Source organism: Sebastes umbrosus, chromosome 2 (genome assembly GCF_015220745.1).
Source record: "Sebastes umbrosus isolate fSebUmb1 chromosome 2, fSebUmb1.pri, whole genome shotgun sequence".
In the NCBI taxonomy this organism is placed as follows: Eukaryota; Metazoa; Chordata; class Actinopteri; order Perciformes; family Sebastidae; genus Sebastes; species Sebastes umbrosus.
This window is the reverse complement of record NC_051270.1, coordinates 14,676,042-14,703,258: the sequence shown is the minus strand read 5'-3', so window position 1 is coordinate 14,703,258 and position 27,217 is coordinate 14,676,042. Positions and strand designations below refer to the sequence as shown.

Here is a 27,217-nt window from a genome sequence, read left to right as displayed (position 1 = left end):
GACAAGAACTTTCACAGTGGGCTTATCCAATCACATGTATTTGTTTTGTATGAATAGCTCTGATGCATGGGGGGCTATTACAATTCATTCTGGCACCATCTGTTGAAAAGAAATGTTGAAATTTGTTGTGAGTACATGATTCATTAAAACAGTGTCTGAAATCCTTTATTTTGGCACAACCAGATGTAAAAATATATAAAAATAACAAATTAAATTGTTAAACAATGGTCAAATTATTCATAATTTGCCTTTACTCACATGTAGTTTATGGGTTATTTTCCTGGATGATAATAAGGTCAGTAAGTTTAACCCCCCTCAGAGGAGCTACTACTTCTTTCAGTCTTCAAACTCTACTTGCTACCTGTCATTTGGGGGGTGTTACTTATAGGAGTGGACTGAGAAGTCTTGATGTGCCCTCCTCCTGATACTCCTCCTATACGCCATGTAGAGTCATAGAAATGTCCCTGAAGAGCGAATCACTGAAGAGATCCAGGGAAAAAAAGACAGGTCCCGTTGAGAAACAGCTGCAGTTGTTTCCAAAAAGGTATTGGGTATCCAGTTACTGCCTGGCCAAACTATATATTTGATCACTACAACCCGTGCGAGCTCGCACTCCAGCTGGGCGTTCAGTGTGGTTCAGACGCTCTGATCCCTTTCATCTAGTTTCTTTTTTTATTTGCTCAGACAGCCCCGACAATAAGCAGCCATGGATGCCATCAAGAAGAAGATGCAGATGCTCAAGCTCGACAAGGAGACAGCCTTGGACAGAGCTGAGCAGGCCGAGTCAGACAAGAAAGCAGCCGAGGAAAGGAGCAAACAGGTACTGCTTGGTTCCTGCATGTCCAGTGACTGAGGATTAATAGTGATTGAATTGAATATTTTACACATTTAATTCCTTATGATTCAGCTATGTTTAATAATAATGAGCAAATTCTAACAGCTTAGAATGATTGTATTTCTGAATAGTTCATATAGAGTTTATTATGTATTATTTTCACACCTTAGAGATTATTTACATTCACTATGAGGTGTCACATACTTGGTGTGATTGAATCTGAGAGTAATGGTGTCTGTCTTACATGTTACTAAACCTCCTGGTGTTTCTCTGTAATCAAGCTTGAGGATGACCTACTGGCACTGCAGAAGAAGCTGAAGTCAACTGAGGACGAGTTGGACAAGTACTCTGAAGCCCTGAAGGATGCCCAGGAGAAACTGGAGGTCGCTGAGAAGAAAGCCGCAGATGTGAGTTTGGGCTGACTGGTGGAGAAGCCCCAGTACAGTGGGTCACACATTGCCTAACAGTTTGACCTTGAACCACCGTTTGAGTCCCCTCAGAAAAGATTACCAGCCCCCATACAGATCAGATTTACTCTAATGATTAAGTTATGCAATAATTAATAATAATAAGAGACATATGGGTTGGATAGGTTGAAAATATGGATAATTAAATGTAGCTCTTGTGCTGTATAGGTCACAGCTTACTGGCTTACCAGTGCATTCCACAGCCATTTGGACCAATCTGAGGGCCAGTGTAGGGTTTCAGTGGCGCATTTTATAAGCATATTTTGATGTGTAAAATCCTTGACAGATTTGTGGTTGTTCAGGTTTCAATTGGCACTTGTCCAACCCTGATGACATTTATGACTGTGTTTAAAGGGACTGATTGTAACTTCTTACACGTATAAATCAATCCGGGTCGGTGTCCCATGCGCGCTCATGTGTGGCTACGCTGTTCAGACTCAGACTCCAACACAAACTACACGGAAGCACCAAAACCGCAAAGTTTTATCTAGTGAAGCCTGTCTTGCAAAACAGTGTCGGAGTCTCTGCTGTACTCTGCTCCTCTGCCTGCCTGCCTTCACTCACAGCTCGCTCCACCTCACGTGCATCCGGCACACTCCACACTGCAGAAGAGTAAGTTTAGCTCTGAGAATATCTAGTGAATGTACAGTGGACGTTTGTTCAGAAATAAATGCTGCAGCTCCTCCAGACCAACAGAGGTTTCCCGTGTCTTGTGAAGTGACGGGGCTCCGCAGCGAGTTACGTAATCGTCTCCGACCGGGTGCCGGTGTCTCCCCTGTTTTCTCCGGCTGTGGTCGGGAGGCTCAGGCAGGAAAAGCCAACACTAGGATCAGCATTGATTCATGGAGAGACCTTCATCTGGTCAGTTAACATTACTGCCAAGCAGGTGAAATATAGAGTGATATTGTGGTTTTAGCTGACGTGTGTTGCCTCACTGATTTGAGCGATGCTCGTTCATGTCTATGTAGAGCGAGCACAAGCGTGAGCCCGACGCTGACTTTCGTTGACTTAACGGCCACAGGTGTCGCTGTTAACAAGCATTTCTGATTATTACAAACAGTCCCCTTAAAAAATCTATCCTGTGACGGGAGACTTTGGCCAATCACAGGTCATTTCAGAGAGCGTTCCTATTGGCTGTGCTCCGGCTGATGAGCGGTGTTTGGTATTTCCTCAACTGATTTCAACATGGCTGCCGGGTCAAAAATCTTCTCATTTTACAGCTAAACAGTACACTACAAGATGTTTCTGAAAACATTTGAGGTCATAAATAGGCATTACAGTAACGGAATATTGATTCATATTTGATCAGCGCTGTCTAGTTTGACCGCTTGATCGGAGTTCGCGAGTGATTGACAGCTGCTCAGAGACGGCAAGGCTCCAGCTAGGCTCTGATTGGTTGTTTTCCTCCGGTCTGTGAAATCTTGCAGATGCCATTAGGAGCACCGGAGGACACAGAGGCTCATGATTTTTTTTTTTTTTCAGATTACCTGTCTCATGCACTGCTGTCAGGATATAGTGACCGTTTTTAATCATATTTGCTCCAATTCTACACACTGCAGCTTTAATAATAATAATAATAAGATTTATGTTATGTTCATTAATTAGACAATTAATTAGGCTATTTGTACACAATTATAATTTAGCTCATGACTGAATCAGTGTTTAATGTTTGATAGGGTTAGCTCAATTTACCTGTATAGGGGATGCACTCAAAAACACATCATGATTTAGTTATAGCCTAACTGACAGAAAGTAATAAAAAAAAATGACATGATTTAATAAAAAAAAAAAAAGCTCTGGAAATCAGCACAGTTAATATATGTTTTATCCATTTAATACTTTTTTTTATTCCTTGCGTGTAAAACTGGTACTTCCGGGGTTTGGTGGCACATCCCAATCCTCCTCCTCCTCCTCCTCCTCCTCATCAGTAGTTGATTAAAGGCGGTGGGGGCAGGGATCAGACGCACCGCATCTCCAAGTGTGCGCGAGCGTGTGTGTGTGTGTGTGTGTGTGTCTGCATTGAGGCTGTCCGCACACAGCTGAGGGGAAAACTAGCTTACTGTAGCTGAGAAAACAACAAAAAGAGCAAAACATGGCCGGTGGGAGCTCTCTGGAAGCTGTGAAGAAGAAAATCAAGTCGTTGCAGGACCAGGCCGATGCTGCGGAGGACCGAGCAGCTTTGTTACAGCGAGAGCTGAACCTGCAGAGGAGCTCGAGGGAATCAGTAAGCTCATTATTTAAAAGGCAATTAAGTCTCCAGGCTGCAGCAGACGGCTTTAGGGCGTAAATCTGTGTCAAAAAGCATGGCTGCTGCTAGTCCACAGACACAGAGAGACAGGGTTATGCTCTAATGCAGTCAGGTAGACATGCTGGAAATTAGCCCACTGGAGGAGGATGTGAGTTAGATGAAGGGACATCACAAACAGCCCTGTAACAAGTAGCCTGAAGGCTAATGATGCAGCAGGTCCCTCTCCTTTTGTAAAGACTACTGGCTAGTTGGAGCACAGGAGGGCTGCTACATTGTGGCTGTTTATGGGACAAGATAACTAAATCACTGTGAGACAGGGGATTGGTGGCTCAAGAGGGAAGGAAGTGTTGCTAAATTAGTCTAGAATTGCCTTTTTTAAAGGTACTGCTAACATGTGGTAGGTTTAAAATGTGTATTAAAAGAAGAGAAATCCACCCTTCAACCTGTGAATAAAATGTGCCTGCATCCCTCCCTTGGGGCTTAATGCTCCTGACCCAACCCAAGCTCCCCTTGGGAGAGTATGGGATGGGCTGGATGTTGTAAGCTTGCAATTGATAGATAGATAGATAGATAGATAGATATATAGTAACTTTATTGATCCCAAGGGAAATTCAAGTTTCCAGTATCACAGTTCCATAGTGCAAAACATGTTAAGATAAGATATAGTTTTATTGTCACCGTGGGGAAATTTTTCCTGGACTCCGTCCAACTGCAGTTACAAACACTAAATTAAAAAAGCATCAACAACACTAATAAACGATTCCACACAAGACAGGGAAACCGTTTCACAGAAACAGATGTTTCAACACATACACAGTCCACGTACATAATGGCACATACTATCACACCTGACACACCATGGTAGGTATTGCACCCAGGTAGTGCACTGCACCGTCTACCGTCTTGCCAATGTTGCACAGACAATAGTCCAATATTACACAGATGCAACATATTGCACTGTCCTAATTTAACATATTGCACTGTCCTTATGATAGCTGTATGTTACGAGTTGTTGAGGAGTTTAATAGACATTAGTAGTTAGTAAAAAGGCAGTAAAAAAGTTAGTAATGCAAAGTACAAAAAATATGCCAGATATAAAAATACAAGGAAATGAAGAAAACTGTTAAAACTGACTATAGTGCAGGGTAACAGCTGTGATATCTGACTATTAAAACAGTGAGTGTAGTGCAGAAGAGACTGTTAAAAATGAGTATAGTGCAGCAGGGTAACTCCAGTAGCTTAGTCTATGAAAGTGCACTGTGTGCATTATTATCTGTCCTGCAGACTGTCCTCCTTTGTCCCCCCCCCCCCCCCCCTCCCTAGAGAGGTGTTGTACAGTTTGATGGCTCGGGGGACAAAGGATGTCCTGAGCTTGTCTGTGGAGCACTTGGGGAGCAGCAGCCTGCCGCTAAAAGACCTCCTCTGTTTGGTGATGACGGCGTGCAGAGGATGGCTGGCGTTGTCCAGTATGGCCAGCAGTATGTTGAGTGTTCTTTCCTCTGCCACCGTCACCAGAGAGTCGAGCTCCATGCCGACCACAGAGCCGGCCCGCCTGATCACTTTGTCCAGTCTCGAGGTGTCCCTCTTAGTTGTGCTGTCCCCCCTCCCCCCCCCCCCCACACACACCACAGCGTAGAAAAGGATGCTGGCGACCACAGATTGGTAGAACATCTGCAGGAGTTTTGTGCAGATGTTAAATGATCCCAGCCTCCTCAGGAAGTACAGTCTGCTTTGGTCCTTCTTGAAGAGGTGGTCAGTGTTTATTGTTTATTGTCCAGTCCAGCTGAATCCTTTTAAATGATTTTATGCCATACAAATAAACTTGATTTGATTCCATATGTTTGTGGTGTTGTTGTGCTATCCTATAGGCTGAGAGTGATGTAGCTTCCCTGAACAGACGTATCCAGCTGGTTGAGGAGGAGTTGGATCGTGCTCAGGAGCGTCTGTCCACAGCGCTGACCAAGCTGGAGGAGGCTGAGAAGGCTGCTGATGAGAGCGAGAGGTGGGTACCTTCCATGCACCCGGAAAATAGACCCCCACACTGGGTCAATGAAATCCACGCATAAGCCCCCCTAAAGTCCTTGGTATTATACAGAAAATTCACAGTTGTGCTCTTCATATACATATATAACCTCCCAGTTTGTGAGGTTTCCCCATCACCTCCGTAATATTTGTTTTGATGAAATATACTTGTAGCGACTACCATCAATCAGAAGTCCATTAAGAGGCTAAGTAGGCACTTAGCTGTGACTTGTTCAAAGAAATCCATGCTTAAGTCCAGATGTGTTTATGCTATTTATTAAATGAAAAGAGTTACAAGCAATAACTGTACAGGGATAACTAAAGTAGGTGACGGTCAACAGAAAATATCGGAGCCTTGCTCACCCTCCTTATCCCAATGCTGCCGTCAGAGTGAACAGTTAAATAAATAAAGTGATAAGTAATCAAAAAGAATGTACGCAGCCTAAACAAATAATACTAAACACAGGCTAAATACGCATTTTGGCCCGTACAATACTCTTTATGAAAAAGAATGATGTGGCAGGGTTAGGACAGGATTTTAAATTTTGATAGTCAAACGGTAGAAATCCAGTCTTGAATCACTCCACTATGCTTATAAGGTCTCATGCTGTTGCAAACTTTTTGGCTCACAGTCACAGTGGTCCTGCTGGTGCTGAATGCCTTTAAGACAAATGGGAAAACAAGTTGTATTAAGCTAGCACTGAAATGTTGGAATCTGCTAAACCACAGTCTACTAAAAAACAAAGATTGCACCTGATACATGCTGTCGGAGTACCACACCTAACATTTTGCTCAGTGCTGCCACTGGTGGCTGAAAACATATTGCACTAATATTCAGAAGTTTGCACTAAATTAAAACAAAGGGATAGAAAAGTAGTTTTCTTAGATGATATTTTGCATAATAGCATGGTTAAATTCCAGCGCTTCAACCATAAATCTATTAGTCGTCAACCACTAAATTAATCGCCAACTATTTCGATTACTTTGAAGTAAATTTTTTAAGAAAAAAAAAGTCAAAATTCTCTGATTCCAGCTTCTTGAATTTGAATATTTTGTGGTTACTTTACTCCTCTATGACAGTAAACTGAATATCTTTTGAGTTGTGGACAAAACAAGACATTTGAGGATGTCATCTTGGGCTTTGGGAAACGCTGATTGACTTTTTTTTACCATTTGCTGACATTTTATAGACCAAACAACTATCGCCCCCTCAGTAACACAATGGAGGGAGGAGGTTAAAGGAATGGAAAACATCACTGCAAGTTTACAACTAAGGACAGATGTTTTCTTAACTTAGTGGTTCCCAATAACCTCATTTTTCTTAATTGATGTGAACTAAATGAATATGTAACAACCTGAGGATTTTTATTTTTTAGTCATATATTTTATACTCATCTTCTCTTCTCGCCTAGTGTGATTATGGGTAGGCATGTTGTTTTTCCTCCCTGTACATCTGTGTATTCTCTGGGCCTATGGACTAAGGGTGTTGCTCGCTCCTACTTGGTGGAGCGATGTGTGGACATTGTGGGGATGCCGAGGCTCACGGACTGCCTCCTAAGGACACGTGACTCTGCTGCGTTATGTCAAAACATGTGACTGTGCTGTACGACTGTACCTGTTGAAAGGAAATAAAAAGAAGTTAAAAACCCCCCACAAAAAAAACAAACAACTAATCGATTAAGCAAGAAATTAATCGACAATGAAAATAATCGTTAGTTTGCAGCCCTACTAAATTATTCACTGTTGTTGCGTTTCCAAATTTCTTTATTATTAATGCAAAATAACTCCTGACCAATAGTGGAAGCAGCACAACGTGTAACATTTTGATGGAAACTTACAGTGCAGGTATTGACAGCTTGGATAGTACAGTCGCACTGCTCACCATGACTGTGTGTCATGCTCTACTTTTAGTTACACATGACCGCTCACACAGTCATCATGTACATGGTGTTACCCACCATAATATCACGGACCTGTGTGTCTATAAAGCATCGAGACATTTCGTCCAGATAGCAATCTATTGTATGTGAGAGTCTATGCAGTCCTTCTCGAATGTCAGACCACCTTCAACACTACGACGTCGACATCAGTAGGAACCATGTGGTAGACTTTATTTTAAGCCACATAGGAATGGAATGTCCTGGGCCCTTTTATAAGACAAACTATTATCTTTGTCAGTTGTACAAGAGTGAATCATCAAAACTTATTACTGTACAAGGCTGTGTTGAATACTCGATTCTGATTGGTCAATCACAGCGTTCTGCGGTCTGTAATTTCTTTATAGCAGACCGTTGCTATGTATAGCAGACCGTTGCTATGGGCGCAGTTCAGATGTCGGACTCTGGCGGACTGTTTTTGTGTCAAAATATTGATTTCTTAAGTAAGTAGCCGTGTAATAAGGGGGATAATGTACAGCTAGCGGGTCATTGTTGTGAAAGAATCCCCTTCAGGGCGATGAGAGACCCGTCCGCTTCGTGTTGGGGTGCAGCATCGCCCTGTCGGGGATTGTTTCACATCAATGACCGGCTCGCTGTACATTATCCCTTACATATTGGTCTGCTGTTGTTGTGCCTGTGGTGCCCATGACTTACCTGCCGTACTATTTTCTTTCCCTCAGGGGCATGAAGGTCATTGAGAACAGGGCCATGAAGGACGAGGAGAAGATGGAGCTGCAGGAGATCCAGCTGAAGGAGGCCAAACACATTGCAGAGGAGGCTGACCGCAAATACGAGGAGGCATGTTTCTCAGCTGCTCACCGCACGCTGAACTTTGAGCTTAACACTTTCTGCATTCTTTTACTTCAATGTAACAGCTGACATCAATGGACACTTTCTCCCAGATGCATATTATTGCCACTAAGTCAAAGATTAAATTAGAGTTACAGTAGTAGAAGAAATGTAAATCCGTCTGACTATCGATGTGTCAAACTACTGTGGGGCTAAACTATGTACGTTGTGACTTCAGGTGGCCCGTAAGCTGGTGATCATTGAGAGCGACTTGGAACGTACAGAGGAGCGCGCTGAGATGTCTGAGAGGTAACAACTTCCTTCCCTTTCCCCTCCACCTGGTCCTCCATTGTCACAACTTCAAATAACATTTTTATTTGTAATTTTTGTGTTTGTTCGTCTGTGGCATCTTCCTGCTTCTTCAACCAAACCATAAATCAATAGCAAATGCTCTGAGCTTGAGGAGGAGCTGAAAACCGTGCAGAACAACCTGAAGTCTCTGGAGGCCCAGGCAGAGAAGGTAGGATGACTGACCAAGATGATACATTGCAAATAATCTACAGCATAAACCCTTGAAATATGTTTAAAACTGTCTTGTATATTTGTCTAACTCTGGCCTTTGTATGCAACCACAGTACTCGCAGAAGGAGGACAAGTACGAGGAGGAGATCAAGGTTCTTACAGACAAGTTAAAGGAGGTGAGTTATTTCACTAGTGAGTCATTAAAAAAAAAAAAGTTTATCCATCCTGCTTTTGTATTTTTTTCATCGGCATTTTATAGAGCTTCTTTGAAACTGGTGATTTGAATGTTGAATCGATAGAGTGGTGCAGGAATGAGTCCTAAAACCTGAAAATGAGTTTGCATTTTAGCACTTCTGGTTCGCTCGTCTGGAAGTCAATGAGCTTTTTGAATGGGTTTTTAGTTAGATGCCTGAAATAACGTCTGTGGTTAACACAAGCTTAAGAGATTTTAGCGTTTTGTTCTTTGACATAAAATACGTCGGTAAATACCCCACTCGTGAATTTTGAAGCTTTTACGTGTCTTTTAAAAAGGCGGTTGCTAACGAGTGAGAAATGAGACTACTAAACGTCATCACGCCGAACACTAGTCCGCCTTTAGCTTAGTGGTGGCGACGTGAAGTCATGCGACCGTGGTGTAGTTTACTTATAGCCTAATATTGGCTTTTTACTTCTGGCGATTGCATTTATGCTTCAAACACCATAAAAGTGGTGTTCATTTGTGAAAAAACAAAACATGCAAGTATCATAGATGTATGTTTGCCACAGATATTATTTTCTGCAGTAATCCAAAACCTAATGGAAAAATCCCATTGGCTTTTTGTCAAGGAATCCAGGGCGATGCTAACTTCCTGTTAGCCCACAAAAATATGTCATCCTGCACCACGCTATAGTTAATTAAATGCTGACTATGCATGCATTTTCATTAGAAGGGATTCTTTTACAGTGCTTAAGTGCTTTAAATGCTTGTAGTGCTGTTGCTGGTAAAGTGAACCTCTTAAAGTGAACTGCTAATGTTTGACTGTTTCCTCCACTCAGGCTGAGACTCGTGCTGAGTTCGCTGAGAGATCAGTCGCCAAGCTTGAGAAGACCATTGATGACCTGGAGGGTATGAATCTATTCCACTTCATTTTTAGGCATTTGAAAAAGTTGTTTTCACAAAATGTAGGGGTGTGTTTGTTACAGTGCAGTTGTGATGTACAAGGCAGTTCCTACTCAACAAGCCAACACAAAAAAACAACGTTTCCTCGTAGAGTCATCTATCATAAATAAACGCCAGTTTTCTCTAATTTCTCAAAGAGACAATTATAAAAGAGACAAAAGTGCCTCTTTTGTAAACATTGGTGCAGTGTGAGATCATTTATCTGGGCAGCGGGGTGTTCGATAGGCCTCATGACAAATATCTGCACTGTCAGTTGTCTATCAGGGAGGAAAAACAAAGCGGTGATCCACAGAGGCTGACGTGATATTATTCGTGTTGGCTACAACATCTCGCACCACAATGCTGTTTGGCATTCTGTTGTAGTGCCTGTTCAAGGCCAGCTAGTCCCAAGCAGTCCTCTCAGGGTCGTGGAACATGTGAGGCAGTTTCTCAGTGACTCCTCAGGAATCTGACACAACGTCAGCAGCTGTTCATGTGCACTTCCTATTTCTGTCCTGCTTTTTTTTAATTTCCCCCCCTTTCACTTTCTCTATTTTCCTTTATGACTTCTGTTCTCTGACACTATTATTTTTTTTGTTTGTCTTCTTATTGTATCACAAATCCTTCACTGCCACTTCAAAAATAATTATCACACAATAGATGAGCTGTATGCCCAGAAACTGAAGTACAAGGCCATCAGCGAGGAGTTGGACCACGCCCTCAACGACATGACTTCCATGTAATTCACCCCATGCTTGTTTCTGTTCTGTGTGCCTTTAGATGTCAACACCCCCCTAACCACTGTTACCAAGATATAATAGCTCCCTCTTGTGGCATGTTTGAGTGCAGTGATTTTTAGTCGGCTATACTATACTATCCTCCTTCACTGCTTGTCTAACCTTGGTGTGTGTGTGTGTGAACTAAAGGTTTATTTTTGACTACATTCTTAGGCTAGATTTCCCAAACCTTTTGGTTAACCACTAACTGCATTTAGTAGTAGTGTTAGTGTTTCCTTGTAGATTCTTCTTCCAACATTTTCTTAAGCTTCATTCTCATTTTCTTTATTTTTTTTCTGGCTCAGTTCTGCATCATTTCCCCCCCGTTTTGTTCTGCATGTCATTTATCTTCCATTCCTCCTTTTTTAGTTTTATATCTCCAACACTTTTCTTCTCCTTTTTTTCACAGCTAAATTTTTACACTCTTCACCCCAGAAGCTGGTTGAACATCATCATCATCTCTCTCCTGTGCAGCGCAGTCCAACTTTCTGTCTCTGTATTTCTTTACTGCCCCACTACTCTAATGCACTCTGGGCTGTCGCTGCCGCCATCCATTTGTTCATCTCTCATATAGACCCTTTGAGCTGTGTTGCTTTCTGTAAAATAAACATTCTTCCATCTATGCCAGCCCTTCCACCTTTCTCCTGCTATGTTTCTTCATTTCCATTTGTTCCGTCTTTTTTTTAAATTTAATTTGTCTTTTATGTCTTTTAATTTGTTTTGTCGAGTAGTTTTTGAATAAACTCTGAAGCTCCTCTCCCATTTACTGTTCCTTTTTCTGTTCAAGAGGACAGTTATTTGTTATAATGGCAGTATTGAGGTGTTAATTAATTTTCTTTACTTGTAACAAAATAGTGTTCACATGAAATACAACAGTTTTCCTTTGAATTAGTCAAATATGGTAAAATAACCAGAGGTCATGACCGGTTACCTGCTTTGATAGACGGTTTATTCGGCCATTTGTGCGGCTGCTTTCTGTATCATAATGGCAAGTTTGGAGAAGTAAGATTTACTGTTTCCAAGTCCTGATATCTTGAGCACTGAAAGGATCAAGTGCATCACCAGGGGTTTTAAATTTAAAGTACTGACTCAAACATCTTAACAATGATCTTTAGTGTCTGCATTCTCACTTTAAGGAAGGGCGTTCTGTCGTGAGATTAGTATACCTAATAGAGATGTATTTTTGCTTCGGTGTGTCCAGTACGATTACCCTCGAACCCTGCAACAAAAGCCATTTACTCTGAATCTGGATAATGCGTTGTTCATTTATGTGTAGGCTTCTTCCAGGCTATCCTCAATATCTCTGGGGAAAAAAAACGTCTCAGTAAAAGCTACAGCAAGCACAAAAGGAATAATGAGTAGGTGATGTTGCCATGGGTAACCAGGACAGCAAGTTAGTGACCGTTTGTGAGACCTTTCTGGAAATGTGAAAGACAAATAGAGGAAGTTATTGCTTTAGTTTCATGTGTTTATGAAGTCGACAGTCAAGCTTCAGTAGTATGGAACTATGGAGGTCGGCAGTTCACTACTTGTTTTGTGATTCAGCGTCAAAGCACTAACTCTTAGTCTTTTGTACTAACCTGCCTTCTGTCTCTTTCCCTTTTTTCTTACCTGCTTTCTGACTGTCAAGACCATCTATACAAGCAGCTTGAGAAAAACCGCCTTCTGACCAATGAACTGAGAGTAGCCTTAAACGAGGCTTAAACTGGAATGGGCTCTCGTACGCTCTCATTCTTCTGAATCTCAAACTTCCAGGCATATTGTCTAATGCTGTGATATATATATATATATATATATAAAAAAAGGGTGTAGACAACCGTGTCTATGACACAAAGCTTAAACCAAGTAATGCTTTCAACTAACGGGAATACAATTGCAAGATTTTCACATTATGCATGCCCAAACTGCAGTTTCAGATGGGAGGTCGGACAACCTCAGCTTATGAAAAGTTGCAGAATGGATCAGATATATTTACTGCTCGGTTATCGACAGGGCTGAAGCACTTCAGTCCAGTTGAAATCTACATGGAGCGAAGGCCGGTGAGGATGCTAGAGGCCGACAGCCGAGGAAGGCTCATAAAAATGCTGCAAGGAATCCCCCTTTGTAATGTTATAATGGCTAACCTGAAAGAAGGACAATATTTTAACAAAGAATAATGAAGTATGAATTGAAAATTACAAGATTCGGTGTGTTCAGCTGTGCTGAGAACTAAACTGCCCATTATTTTGGTTTCAATTCATATTTGACTTTTGTTTGCATTGACAATACATTTGATTTTCTTGACAGACTGTCCCCGATCTCACAATTTGAATGAGTATGAAGAGTACTTTGAACAAACAATCCTTCTGAATTCAGTCTAAATTGTAACACAGGAGGAGGAAGTATACTTTGGTGTGAAGCAGGAAGGATGCATCTAGAGAGAATTCACACCATATCTGTTGTTTATATGAGCACACTAGTAGTTAAGAGACATGTTGTAGTCGTATATGATTGGAAAGTATATGGAACATGTGCCTATTAAATCACTGGTTTCCAACCTGGGGCTCCCGACCCCCACTAGGGGTCACCAAAGCTTCACGGGGGGTCGCGAGGCCTTCTTGATGTCAGACAACATTTTTTTTTTAACTTTACATTTGGCCTTTATCTCAGCATTTTATTAATTTAAAAGTTTGGATTATTATTTAAGATATAAACTTAAAAATTAGAGGAAAAAAGTATTCATTTAAAACTACCAAAGAGCTAATAGAACAATAGCAAAGTACCTAGCAGTACACTTGAAACACTGAATTTGTCAAAAAAGAGGCCTAATTAAGTTATGTATGATTGTTAAAAATAACGAATAATACGTTACTAATAAATTAACAGGAAAACTCATCTCTGATAGAATATTCACAGGAAATAATCTGATGATGGGTGAATCAAAATTCATCCAAATCGCTTGTTTTACTCAATCTTCCTGCAGTTATTGCGTTCACTATTTGATTTAATTGTGCAGTTTCAGTTGTTTTTGTTATGCATTGAATATAATATGAAATATCCATAAAATATGTCACTTAGTCGGGGGTCGTCGTCGGTTTACTCAGTGATAGAAAAGGGGTCCCTTAAGGAAAAATGTTGGGAACCACTGTATTAAATGACAGATCTCTGAAATCTGTCACTTAATGCAGTATTTGTCAAAACTCAAGCGAGAAATGAATGTAACTGTACAACTTAAGCTTTAGAGTCAAATAAAACCACAAGGACAGACTAAGAACCTGCTTGGAGAGGGTGCTTGGATTTGATACTGTAGGTCATGAGCATCATTTAAAACCACAGACTTGGCAAAGGGCCGTTCTTTGGTCCTAAACCCAGCTCATGCAGTCTTGACTACAGCCCTGTCTATAGCTCTGTTTGTAACAATATCCAACACGTCTGACATGTTTCTTACCCTGGATTAGACTTTAGTCTGTTTATATTTTGTGCATCTTTGGGCTGTTTTTTTATGATTTTTTTAACCGATGCAATGCTGTATTAACAGATGAAGTCACACATGCTAAAGAAGAAGGCCAGAACATAAAGCAGATTCTGGATCAGACTCTAACGGAGTTGTTTAACATTTGACCCAGCTCTGTTCATCTCCCCACGTTGCCTCATCTGCTCTGAGTATGGCTGGCTCCCATATACGGCTGCTACACATAACGTTGGGCCTTGCATTTATATGTGTCCTCTGACCTCGTCATCCTGAAGAAACGAGCTCTACACAAGGTAGCACACGTGGCTTCGATGAGCTACAGTCAAACTACACTGTTTCCGTTACACACTGTAATCAAAGGTCAGTTAACATTCACTGTGTATTGTTAAAGTTTACATGTATATGTTGGGAGAATTTGCACTTTTTGGGGGAAACATACTGCACATAATCATAGTCAACAAAGCCATAACTTAAGCCAAGGTTATATAAAAGGGACTTTTATTATGTATACTTTTGTAAAGTTGCTTGTGTCTTTTGTTTCTTCTGTATTGTAAACCTTTTTTCAGTGTCTGTGATGTTGTACACTTCCAGTTTAGCAAGGAAGGAATTCTTAGCACAGTTCCTTGAACGTATTCTCTTGATCAGCTAAGTAATAGAAATGTTTGCACACTGTATTCATTTTCCTGTTCATTTTGAGAAACTGATTTGTTTGATTTCGTCGTTCTCATTTTATATTGGAAATGTAAAGAACATGAATAAATGGTTGGATCAGTATACTTTTTTCCATGTCTGACTATTACAAATGTTTCTTTGGTATTTTTTGATACTGTGAGGAAGAAATAGGGGAAAACGTTAGAAGAGAATCCTTTAATTGGCATTACTTTGGCGATCTTCTAACATGAAATTCTCTGTCACTTAATTTAGCAATGCAAAATGGAGCACTAATCTTTTACAGTAGAAGTGCTACTTGTATTTTACATGAGAAGCACAACATGACGTAGTACTGTGGTAAGCGTAGGAGGAGGAAGTATACTTTGGTGTGAAGCAGGAAGGATGCATCTAGAGAGAATTCACACCATATCTGTTGTGTATATGAGCAAACTAGTAGTTAAGACACATGTTGTAGTCGTATATGATTGGAAAGTATATGGAACATGTGCCTGTCCTTAATTACAAGAAACCACAGTAAATGTAGGGGGAAATAAGTAGAGTTAATTTCATAAACAATTACATTTATACATATAAATGAATTAAATCCGATAGCAACATAAATAAAACGCATACAAAACAAGCAAAAAAAAAAAGGAAAAAGGAAAGGACCAAAAAGACAAAAAGATAAGTAAATTAAAAATATAAATAATAAAAAAAAAAACTAAGTATAAGTCGTGAATTATATGTAATACGGGGTCAGCAGTTTAAAACTTCAATGTCAGTTGTATCAATTTTTTCTATACATATATAATAACATTTCTGAGCACACCCTCTTGTAGTATAGCGAATCTTCTCCCATACCAAATTATGTGTGAGATCTTTAAACCACATCCTAATGGTTGGAGGATACTTCTCCCATTTATTTTATTTTATTTTATTTATTTTATAGAAATGTAGTGGGAATCTTTAACCTGCCATAGCTCCTCCTGGCCGCATTATTATTTATTATTTTATTTTATTTTATTTTTAACCTGCCATAGCTCCTCCTTCTCTAAAAATGTCCTTAATTACAAGAAACTACAGTAAATGTAGGAGGAAAGTACACAATCTTCTAATGATTTACTTAAGGGCAACAGGAATAATGGAGAGAATTTAATTATTATTATTATTATTATTTTTATTTTTTTAGTTAGTTATTATTATTTTATTTTAGTTAGTTATTATTATTTATTTTTGTATTTTTATTTTATTTGACTTTATTTTATTTTATTTTACTTTATTTTACTTTATTTTATTTTATTTTATTTTTATTTTATTTTATTTTATTTTATTTATTTTATTTTATTTTATTTTATTTTAACCTGCCATAGCTCCTCCTTCTCTAAAAATGTCCTTAAATACAATAAACTACAGTAAATGTAGGAGGAAAGTACACAATCATCTAATGATTTACTTAAGGGCAACAGGAATAATGGAGAGAATTAAATTATTATTATTATTATTATTATTATTATTTTAGTTAGTTAGTTATTATTATTATTATTATTATTATTATTGAATTTTAGTTATTTTTTAATTTTTTAATTTTTATTTTATTTGACTTTATTTTATTTTATTTTATTTTATTTTATTTTATTTTATTTTATTTTACTTTATTTAATTTAATTTATTTTATTTTATTAAGCTGCCATATCTCCTCCTGGCCGCAGGGTGTCAGTGTCTCATCTCTGCAGCGGTGGAGGAGCAGAGAGGTGAAAGTTCGTAGCTGAGCAGCCGTGCTGGAAAACCCCAAACCACGACTTGAGAGAGAGAAATAATGGGTGAAAATGAAGATTTTGCCTGTTCTTTACCAGACAGCAAGGCTGCATACGTCCTCAGTAATGTTGCTGAAGTGGTTGAACGCATCCTGACCTTCGTACCGACCAAGTCTCTCCTCCGGATCGCCAGGTAATAAATCCATCCATCGGTGTAACGAGTGTTTGTGTGCTAAACTCTGCTAACGATGCTGTCTGATGGAAGTGAAACTACCTTTCAGAGAGATAGAGGACAGTTAGAGAGTAAATGTGGCAGCCAGAGTGTTTTAGGAGATGTTTTACTTCACATAATGTTTGTGTAATTGCTTGCAGCTTCGTGTTTTTCTGACTGAAGCACGAAGTTAATAGTTAACTCTCGTCAAGTTTCTAGCGCGCTGACGCCAGCAGGTGCAGCTGAGTGTTTCAGTGTTTCCAGATCCTGCAAGAGAAACAAGGAATTAGGTCTTTAGAAACAACAAGCCCAAAAGAAACAACTCTCTCCTCCAAAAAAGCCCCAAACAAGCGACCTTACCTACCTACCAACCTACCTACCTACCTACCACAATATGAGAGAGAGAGAGAGAGTCCCTTGATCACTTCATATATATTAATTTATTTTTGAGTACATTACATTTTTGCATCCATTTTTTAGCTTTTAACATTACATTTTTCTTGTAAACTAAACTAAAAGAAGTTGAACCTTTCTTGCCATTTTTCCATTCATTTTTTTTAGCTTAACATTACATTTCCCCCACTGTGGGACTAATAAAGGAATCTTATTTTTCTTCTTAACTAATTTTATTTCTTTATTGTATTTTATTTTTAGCTTGTAACCTTAACATTTTTCCTGTTATAAACTTAAAGTTGAACTTTTCACGTCATTTTTGCATACATTTTTAGTTTGTAACATTACATTGTTCTTGTTAACTACATTTAAATAAGTTTGACATTTCATGTACTTCTTGCATACATTTTTAGTTTTTAATTTTACATTTTTCTTGTAAACTAAACTAAAAGAAGTTGAACCTTTCTTGTCATTTTTGCATCAATTTTTTAGCTTGTAACTTTACATTTTTCTAGTTATAAACTTAAAGTTGGACATTTCATGTACTATTTGCATCCATTTTTATTTTTAATTTTACATTTTTCTTGTAAACTAAACTAAAAGAAGTTGAATCTTTCTTGCCATTTTTGCATCAATTTTTTAGCTTGTAACTTTACATTTTTCTTCTTAACTAAACTTAAATAAGTTGAACATTTTATTTTATTTTTGTATTTTATTTTTAGCTTTTAACATTACATTTTTCTTGTAAACTAAACTAAAAGAAGTTGAACCTTTCTTGCCATTTTTGCATCAATTTTTTAGCTTGTAACATTACATTTTCCCCACTGTGGGACTAATAAAGGAATATTTTCTTTTTCTTTTTAACTAAACTTAAATAAGTTGAACGTTTTATTTCATTTTTGTATTTTATTTTTAGCTTGTAACTTTACATTTTTCTTGTTATAAACTTAAAGTTGAACGTTTCATGTAATTTTTGCATCCATTTTAAGCTTGTAACTTTATCTTTTCCTGTTATGAACTTAATGTTGAACTTTTCGTGTAATTTTTGCATCCATTTTTGTGGTGTGTTTGTGGTTCTCCTCAGTGTGTGCAGACTGTGGAGAAACTGTGCCCGCAGAGTGCTGAGGACTCAGCAGCAGCTGACCTGGGTGTCAGCCTCTGGAGCATCCAACACAGACTTCCATGTCCTCTGCAGCATCCTGGCTGAAGAGGTGGAGGTAAGTTCAATCATCATGGAAAGTTGTTAGGGACATTAAAACACCTGTACTTTGCAAATGTGCAGTTAGTTCAAGGTTGACAAGGATAATGTTTTTTACAAATTGCCAAAATATAGTAAACACCCTGATGGTAGTAATTGTTTTAAAGATGTGCTTAACATACATGCTCAGCCAGAAATGATCTCTCTTGTAGTCTTGGGGTAAAAACCTGAAAATGTGTCCATGAGCTGATGATTAACACTGTTTTAACACACGTGCTCTATGCTTCTGATTATTTTCAGAAAGTGTTTCTCCTGCCCAAAACCGTTCTGGCATTTGTAGACTATGAGAACTTCAATGGACGAGCTTATTGCTACAGACAGAATAAAGGTTGGTATTAGATATTGTTTCTCAGTGCTGTTGGACTTTATTACATTTTGTTCATTAGACAGAATAGGTGCACATTTATCTCATGCATGATATGCCCACTGATTGAATCATGTTAAAGCAGTGGTGGAAGAAATATTCAAATCCTTTACTTAAATTAAAGGTACCAAAACCACACTGTGAAAATACTTCACTACAAGTAAAAGTTCTGCATTCAAACCTTACTTCAGTAAAAGTAAGTATTATCAATAAAATGTACTTAAAGTATCAAAAGTAAATTATATATAAATGTTCTAAAATCGATTATGTTTTTGGATTAATATTACTGCTGCATTAATGCTGTAGGTGTCTAAGGTTGTGCTGATTTTAACACCTTAATTGTTGTGTAGTTTAATCTATAGCAATGCATCATATTCTATAAGATCATATGTTTGTAGCGTTGCTGTCGTTTGAGAACCACGTATCTCTAAAAAGTCAACTTTACATGGTGTCAGAAAAACAGCCCCGTTTACAGCTTTGTGACGATGCATTTTCCAGCTGATCCCAGATGGTTTTAAAATAGTTTATTTAGCATAAGAAGTAGGAGAATTCTTATTTATATTTAAAATCATATACATATGCACATCCATTTTAAACTAATTCAGTAAAAGAATGTTTGTCAGGATGTTTGTGTAACTGTAGTCTTGCCTCTGTTTCTTTGCAAGTAAACCAGAGTGATGGCGTCATACGGTTTCAAAGCAAGGGACTTTGTCTTAGATCCATTCGTGCTTCTAAACTCTGACTCCAACATTTAGTTTTTTATTAAACAATATATTACTGAAATACAACATAAGTTGGATCTGTGTTTATGAGTACTGCCACTAATATGGACCAGACTATGTATTGCACTATTACATTCATAGGGGCTTCACAAAGTAATCATTAAACAATAAAAATGACTTTATGTCTGCAGTAACTTTGATTACCGAAAGTTAGTTGTCACTATCTGTTCCCTGTTGGTCAGTTTCAACTTGTGACATTTGTTCCTCTTTGTCAGTTTCAGTGGTTCATGTAGTTGTGACGTACACTTACACTGCACTTTTAGCACAAATATCCTGTTAGAGAGTAATATGGCACTTACTGTATATTACGGCTGTTACTTAAGAAACAGAAAAGATGTGTTGAAGGTGTCATTCAGAGTTTGTTTATAGTCAGTATAAGTCATGGTGAAGTTTATTTCATAGTTGCTATGGTTACCTGCAGTTTAATATAGGCCTACATTGCACACTGATTTAGGACAGTGGTTAAACTATTGACTAGAACTAACGGATACCTGCCAGCCAATCAAAAATAGAAAATTCAGGCTTGTATTAGGGCTGGGCAATATGACCACTATATATCATCAAAACAAAAGAAAAATGTCTATCGTACTGAATATATTTTTCTATATCGTTTCTATGGCAACATAGACTAGGCCTATATATATTTCTTTTTTCTCTATATTTTCACTTAAAAACGTTATGTTAATTTTGCACTCAAGTTCTTAAACTGATAAAATACTCAGTACTTGTCATTCATCAAGTATTAATTCACACATGAGTGTACAAAAATAGAAGATAGAAGAATTTGGCTATATTGCCCAGCCCTAGCTATTATACTAATTTGCTTGCATTTGTTTCATATAGTTCTCATTGAAATTGTAAAATGTACTATATAGGTATTTAGCTGTGTTTTGTAACACTAAGAAAGGTAGACTTACAGTCTCATTGCTAAGAAAGAGGTGCTTTGCTGGTGTAAATTTCTCAGAATCTTGTTGCATAAAGGATTTTTAACATAGAAATGTGCTTAAAGTTCATATTAAAATGATAAGAATATAAAACAGTGACCTTTCTCATTAACACAATTTTTTTTTTCTCAACTACTCTGAAGCAAAAAAGAGTCGCCACAGTCCAGACACGATTGAAGAACTCGACACGCTCTTCCCCAAAGGCTGTGACATCATGGGCGTCACCACACCAGGCATAGTCTGTAAGTGTTCCTCCTTTCTGCCTCTCTCATATTTCCTCATTCATATAGAAGAAAATAAAATCCCCACCTCAATAAAATCATGGTTAACCACATACAGGGAGTCCTTTAATTCAATGTTAATTAAAAATGTTTCTTAATATGTGGCCTTAGCATGTTCATCTACTACGATGCTCTAGAAGAAATGAAAGCTAACCAGGCGCCTTGGGTTTATCAAAGAGGGATAGTTCACCTTTCAGCGTAGAGGACTACGCATTAATCCCCACCGCTGCTGCCTCGTTGGAAAGCACCACTGGTGGCTGGCGCTTCCCTGCCTTTCCCTCTGATAGATTGCCTCGTCTGCCTGGTGCTGTGCTCCCCATTTCTCCATATAATCACAACCCCGCGGAGAAGTGACTCTCCATCAGCCATGTTCTCTTTCCTCAAGATGATGGCTTATCAGGCTCCCGTCATCTATCAGGTTTAATGGCAGCCTCAGCTGTTTGTGATAACACTCATTTTGTGATATTGCAGCCGAGGGTCACCGCGAGGCCACCTCGCACATCTAATTCAATTGAATGATATCTTTGATTGGATAAGGTTGAATCTATAGATTACTAGTAATAAGTCTGTCACACAGCCTCGAGCACATCTAATTATTTATGCATGTTGGTAGTGGGGCTGCAGACTATTAAAAAGATGACTTGTGATACACTTAGACATAGTATTTCTGCATAACTGATGTTGTATGAATTCCATAAACTGTAACACAGTGGAGGATGGGGATGAATGAGATACTAATGTGCTGTATTTGCTCATTTTGAATACGGTGAAAAGTTTTCTGTAATGTACAAATTTATTTGCACACCAGAGGTTCAGTTCAGCAAGAATGTAAACTAAAATCTAAAAGGTGCACGAGTGGTGTCTTATGATCCTGTAAATGTATGACCGCACAGCACAATGTTATCTCATTTGCACAGTAGCTCATCCGTCTGCTAAAGTCTCTTAACTGAGCCTGTTTTGAAGTGCCTTTAATGCCATTGATTGAGGAGCAATCATACCTGTTCCTGATGGAGAGTATTTGCTGGTCTGTCTTTCAGTCAGCATTGGTGAGGGTCTACTAGTGACCACTGTTTTGAAACCCAGTGTCAACCACCACAGTTGATTGGTGGGGCTAGGGCTGCAACTAACGATTATTTTCAATGTCGATTAATCTTTTGATTATTTTCAGCCCAGGACTTGGAGGGTGCGAGCTGAAAAGTTTTTGGCTATAATTTTAACACTAATACAGTTTTTGTGGTGCAAGGGCGTAGGTTTGTTTAGTAATAACTTGTGTTTGAATGTGTGAGGGACGGATTAAACCTGACAATACTCAAATATTTAACCGTGCTCACAAGTGTCTCCTGATTGCCTGCAGCTATCAACATCTGAAACTGCTCTTTCTGCAGACAAACATTTCCAAATTTTAGATCAGTCATGCAAGTTCAACATACAAAAGCACCCAATTTAAAAGGCACTAAAATCACTCGCTCCAAGCCCCATTGGTGTCCATACCAAACCTACACACTTGATGTGGTATAAAGAGAATCTGATATTGCCAAAGACCTTCAAGACACTTTATAAGGGGCTGTAAAGTAAAAAGGTAGTCAAAAAAATATAAGTTCCCATCCATCCTTCCAGGCATTTACTCAACTAGGTAATAATTAATGTAAGCTCTTGAGAAGTTAGGTTACCTTAAACAATTCTTAATTTGGATGGTTCTTAATGTGCATCCAGAGTACATGTACTTAGTGGTTCTTAGTCTTGTGCGAGGATTCTGCAGGTTTTCTCTCCCAAGTAAACACTAAAACGACTGATTTTAGTGATCAGTACACTGCCAGCCATAGAGGAGGAACTCACTGGTGAAATAAACTGCTTAGTTTTTAGCTGTAATGAAAACTCACGGGCCTCCATGACGCATGACACATGATGTGTGTAAGTTACTGCATATAACTTAAGATTCTACCTCCTGCCTGCTACTCTGTGCAGTGACTCCCAGTGGTTCCGGCTCCAGCCTTCCTGAGGAGTACCAGGAGGGGGAGGCTGGCTTTGCCATCATGCTCCCGAGCGTAGAAGGTGTCCGCATCAAACCCTTTCATTTTTGCAAGAAGTCCATTTCCCCAACAGCCCTGAAAGAAGCAGGTGAGTGTAGGCTCACATCATTCATTCACTAATCTAAACAGAGAAATGAAAAACTTGTAAAATCTTACAGAACTTGTTTTTCCATCACTCTTGTCTGTTGTATTTTCTTTCCAGGACTAGTTGACAACCCAGAGCTGCGTGTGGTACTGATATTTGTCTATCAGGCATATAAAACTGGAGGAGTACACTTCCTCAGCCAGATACTGGAGCCGCTGGCCAAGAGCAAAGCTCTCATCGCTGGAGGGCTGGTAGAAAGTGTCTTCTCTCCTCCCAGACACTGGTGGGTTGATGTCCTTCACTTAAATCATATTTTTTTCACAGCTATTTTTGGAAGAATAATGCTTTAATACAGAAAATATCAATTAACTGATCTTTAGTCCTGCCCCCGTTAGTTGCTGTTGCTAGGTCGGGAAAGCTTAACGAAAAGAAACATGGCAACTCCGGTTCAGTTTAGCTGGGTGCCGCAGTGTTTATTAGATATTTTCTGGGCGCCAGGCAATGCTAGACATTGTGTATATCAAAATAAACACCACCAAAGGTTCGGGGCGGCACTAAGCGTTACAGAAACAATCAGACAAAATCATGGAGGTTCACCAGAAACTCCTTCAGCTCAGACTCCATCGGGGCCTCTGGCAGCGACCAGCTAGCCGCAGACAGACCCAGATCCAGCTTTGAGTCGGAGTCATAGTAACTGTCACTATACACAATGTACGCAATGTTCGTGAAGATTGTGACACAAATGTAATGTGACTTACATGTTACCTTTGAACAGATGTAGTATGTCTAAGTTTAACAGGAAAGGGAAAAGTTGACCGCGGTTCTGCCGGGTTCGAAGCTTGCTCGACTGTTATTGGAGCACAGAGCGAAAAGGGGCGGGACTTAAGAAGGGTCGATTACAAGTGATTTTCTGTTCAAGTTCAAATACTTTAAGGTTTCCTCAAACATAGTTTGGCTCAAGGGCTTTCCATAGGTACAGGGTAATCTCTCCTCATTTTAATTTCTTTATTGTCACTTATACCATTTATGGAACTGCCAATAGGCTTTAATTGTATTTATAGATAAACACTGGGTTAAATTAGCAGTGGCATTTGTTTTACTGCATTTTCTTTGCAATATTCATCCTCTCCCATCATTTCTCACTCTGTAGCTGTAGCCAGGGATCATACGGTGTGGTGGGTCTGGCCCTGAGTGGCCCTAAGGTGCAGGGGGCATCTGTGCTCTTGGACCAAGACATCAGCAACCCAAAGGCGGCTGAGGCCACGATCCGGCGGCTAAAGGCGGCCAAAATTCCCGAGAGGAACACCCTAGGGTTCATGTTCGCCTGCGTGGGGAGAGGCCAGAACTACTACAACCAGTCCAACGTAGAGGCCGACGCCTTTCGCAAGGTGTTCCCCAACACCCCGCTCTTCGGCCTGTTTGGCAACGGCGAGATTGGCTGCGACAGAATCGTTAAAGAAGACTACACGCTGTGCGACACTGACACGGACAGTCTGCAGCACGAGTATACTACAGTCATGACCCTGGTCCATCTGGGCTGACCGACTGACCCACAGTGACAATGAACAAACGGGTGAAAACAGACGACCCATCATGCTCCGGTTTGCAAAAGCAGTCGGGAACAAGAAACATTTTGTACAGAGCGTTACTCACATTACGACTCAGAATATTGCTGTCACCATTTCTGCTCATAAAGCAGGAAATGTATCCCTTTAGCCAGTGTAATGGCATCCTTTGGGAAATCCTTTGGCTTCATATTAAAACTAGTGAGTTTCACAGATATAAAAAGACAAAATGAATATCTCTTTTAGTATTCAAATGTGCTAGAGCACTCTTGTAAAATATATGTGTATATATTTTTCCCAAATTTCGCCCATATCTGAGGCATATCTTACCCCCAAAGATCAACCTCATGGTCTGTTTGCTTTGCAGGTGAGTAAAGATATAGACTTGTGTGTCACACAAGCTGTTGATGTAGTTGTCGATTCAGCGCAGGCACTTTTTATTCATGTAAGTAAGCGTGAGTGTGGTCCCTCTTCCACACAATCAAGGTAGTCTTGATTTGAATACTCTTCCTTATGTAGGTTTTACACTTGTGCTTTTTTTTTTACAAAAAAACAAACATGTTAGCCTACAAAGTAATGCTCTTTTGCAAGATATCTATATCTACCATAGTTCATAGTTATTGATTGATTAATGTCATGCTTTTTCTCACTAAGACTAATATTCCGATTTCATGAAGGTGCATTTTCTAGCATTTTCTAGTATATATATATATATATATATATATATATATATATATATATATATATATATATATATATATATATATATATATATATATATATATATATATATATATATATATATATATATATATATATATATATGGTTATATTTTGACATTCAGCTTTTCGATAAAAGCTGCAACAATGATTGTTGCAAGAATGGATTTTGTTTTTGAGAAAATTCCAATATTTTACTTATTAAGAAAATAATTAGAAGTCTTCAAATCTGTATAAGTTGGTGTTTACTGCTAATTGAACCTATTCGTTTTGATGTTGATGCACTTTTCTACATGTGCCAAATAATATCTGCTCAGTTCCTCAATAAATTACATTTAATACGTATATATGTGACTTTTTTTCCATGAATTCCTTTAAACCTGCAGAATGTTTTTAGCATCATTGGGCAAAAATACCATAATAACCTTTCAGCATATTGTAATTCAAGTGTTATAAGAGAGAACTAGACTTCTAACTCTCCTCTGTTTTCAGGCTTTAAAAAATCTAGCCTGTGACAGAAGACTTTGGTCAATCACAGGTCATTTCAGAGAGCGAGCGATCCTATTGGCTGTTCATTCAACGGAGGCAGCTGTCAATCACTCGCAAACTCCTATCAAACGGTCAAACTAGGCAGCGCTGATCAAATATGAACACACACTTGTCACAAGCTTTCTCATTTTACAGCTAGACAGTACACTACAAGATGTTTCTGAAACCATTTGAGGAGAGAAATAGGCATTACAATAACAGAATATTGATACACATTTGATCTGCGCTGCCTAGTTTGACCGTTTCATCGGAGTTTGTGAGTGATTGACAGCTGCTCAGAGACGGCAGGCTGCAGCTCGGCTCTGATTGGTTGTTTCCCTCCGATCTGTGAAATCTTGCAGATGCCATAGAAAGCTTAAGTCCCGCCCCTTCCGGTGGACCACCATGGGATCTTATTTCGGAAAAAATATGGTAGTCAACGGAGAGAAACAATTACTTTTTTGATCCTGTTTGAATTTAACCATGAATCACACATGTTTGTCAATTTAAAACGTAATTTTGCAAGTCAAGAAAGTAGCAGGAGTTTGCCAGTGATTGACAGCTGCTCAGAGAACACAAAGCTCCAGCTCGGCTCTGATTGGTTGTTTTCTTTTGGTGTGTTCAAATCTTGCAGATGTCATTAGGAGCACTGGAGGACACAGAGACACATGCTTTTTTTTCAGATTACTTGTCTCATGCACTACTATCAGGATATAGTAACCATCTTACAAAAATAACTAATCATATTTTCTCCAATTCTACCTACTGCACCTTTAAGTACATTAAAACCACACCAGCAGCATCTTTATATGGACCCAGTCCTCTGAGGAGCACGCTGGGCTGTTACACATCCCCTCCTCGGTTGTAACTACAGGCCTATAATAATACTACTGTTAATTCACACCACCACCTTTTCCTTATTTATTAGCGCACACCCTGAAATGTTCTCCTCAGCCTATAACATCTCCAGCAGCAGCTCCACCACGTCCAAAGGCGTGCTGGAATAAAAGGAAAAAGACGCTCCAGATTGATTGATGTGCGCTTTAACCATCGACTGGGCTAATCCTAGATGAATGACAAACGGTTAAGCCAATTGCTGTAAAGGCAATTTTATATTCCCATAGTATCTTTATTTTGGGAAACCATAAAAAAAAAACAAAAAAAAAAAAAACGCGCTCATGACACAGTAGAGAGGGACGACCTATACCAGGCGTAAAGCTATAATAAAAACCATCTGTGGTGATAATAATCCGCTCTCAAATTGGCCTCAATCGGGAGAAAATCTACTCTCAGTCTCTCTCTCGCTCTCTCTCTCTTACACACACACACGTCCAACATTTTTAGACTTGCTATGTCGTGACCGGAGCGATGCAAATGTCACACGATTCATTGGCTACTGTCTGTCAGTCTCCGGCACGAAAGCGCGTCAATGTTTTGATGGCGTTTGGATGAGATTTCAGCCCGGC

At 39.1% G+C, this 27,217-nt stretch overlaps 2 protein-coding genes across 11 annotated transcripts; both read left to right on the top strand.

Moving 5' to 3' along the window:
• Positions 1–610: 610 nt before the first annotated feature.
• Positions 611–14,961, top strand: LOC119475195 (tropomyosin alpha-1 chain-like). Of its 10 annotated transcripts, XM_037747701.1 has the most exons (10): positions 614–820; positions 1,117–1,242; positions 5,419–5,552; positions 8,190–8,307; positions 8,537–8,607; positions 8,743–8,818; positions 8,934–8,996; positions 9,856–9,925; positions 10,619–10,697; positions 11,144–11,273. In XM_037747701.1, the coding sequence occupies exons 1-10, from the start codon at positions 707–709 to the stop codon at positions 11,145–11,147; spliced, it is 855 nt and encodes a 284-aa protein (XP_037603629.1). In that variant the 5' UTR covers positions 614–706; the 3' UTR covers positions 11,148–11,273. The 10 variants fall into 10 exon arrangements, with proteins under 10 accessions (XP_037603592.1, XP_037603609.1, XP_037603641.1 ...); XM_037747664.1 differs by lacking the exon at positions 10,619–10,697 and having other exon boundaries at positions 611–820; positions 11,144–11,496; XM_037747681.1 differs by lacking the exons at positions 10,619–10,697; positions 11,144–11,273 and adding an exon at positions 14,340–14,961 and having other exon boundaries at positions 613–820.
• A 1,583-nt stretch (positions 14,962–16,544) lies between these two features.
• fbxo22 (F-box protein 22) lies at positions 16,545–24,653 on the top strand. Its single transcript, XM_037747652.1, has 7 exons — positions 16,545–16,783; positions 18,279–18,411; positions 18,693–18,780; positions 20,686–20,784; positions 22,789–22,941; positions 23,056–23,221; positions 24,089–24,653. Exons 1-7 carry the CDS (start codon positions 16,653–16,655, stop codon positions 24,477–24,479), a joined length of 1,161 nt encoding a protein of 386 aa, XP_037603580.1. The 5' UTR covers positions 16,545–16,652; the 3' UTR covers positions 24,480–24,653.
• The last annotated feature ends 2,564 nt before the right edge of the window (positions 24,654–27,217 follow it).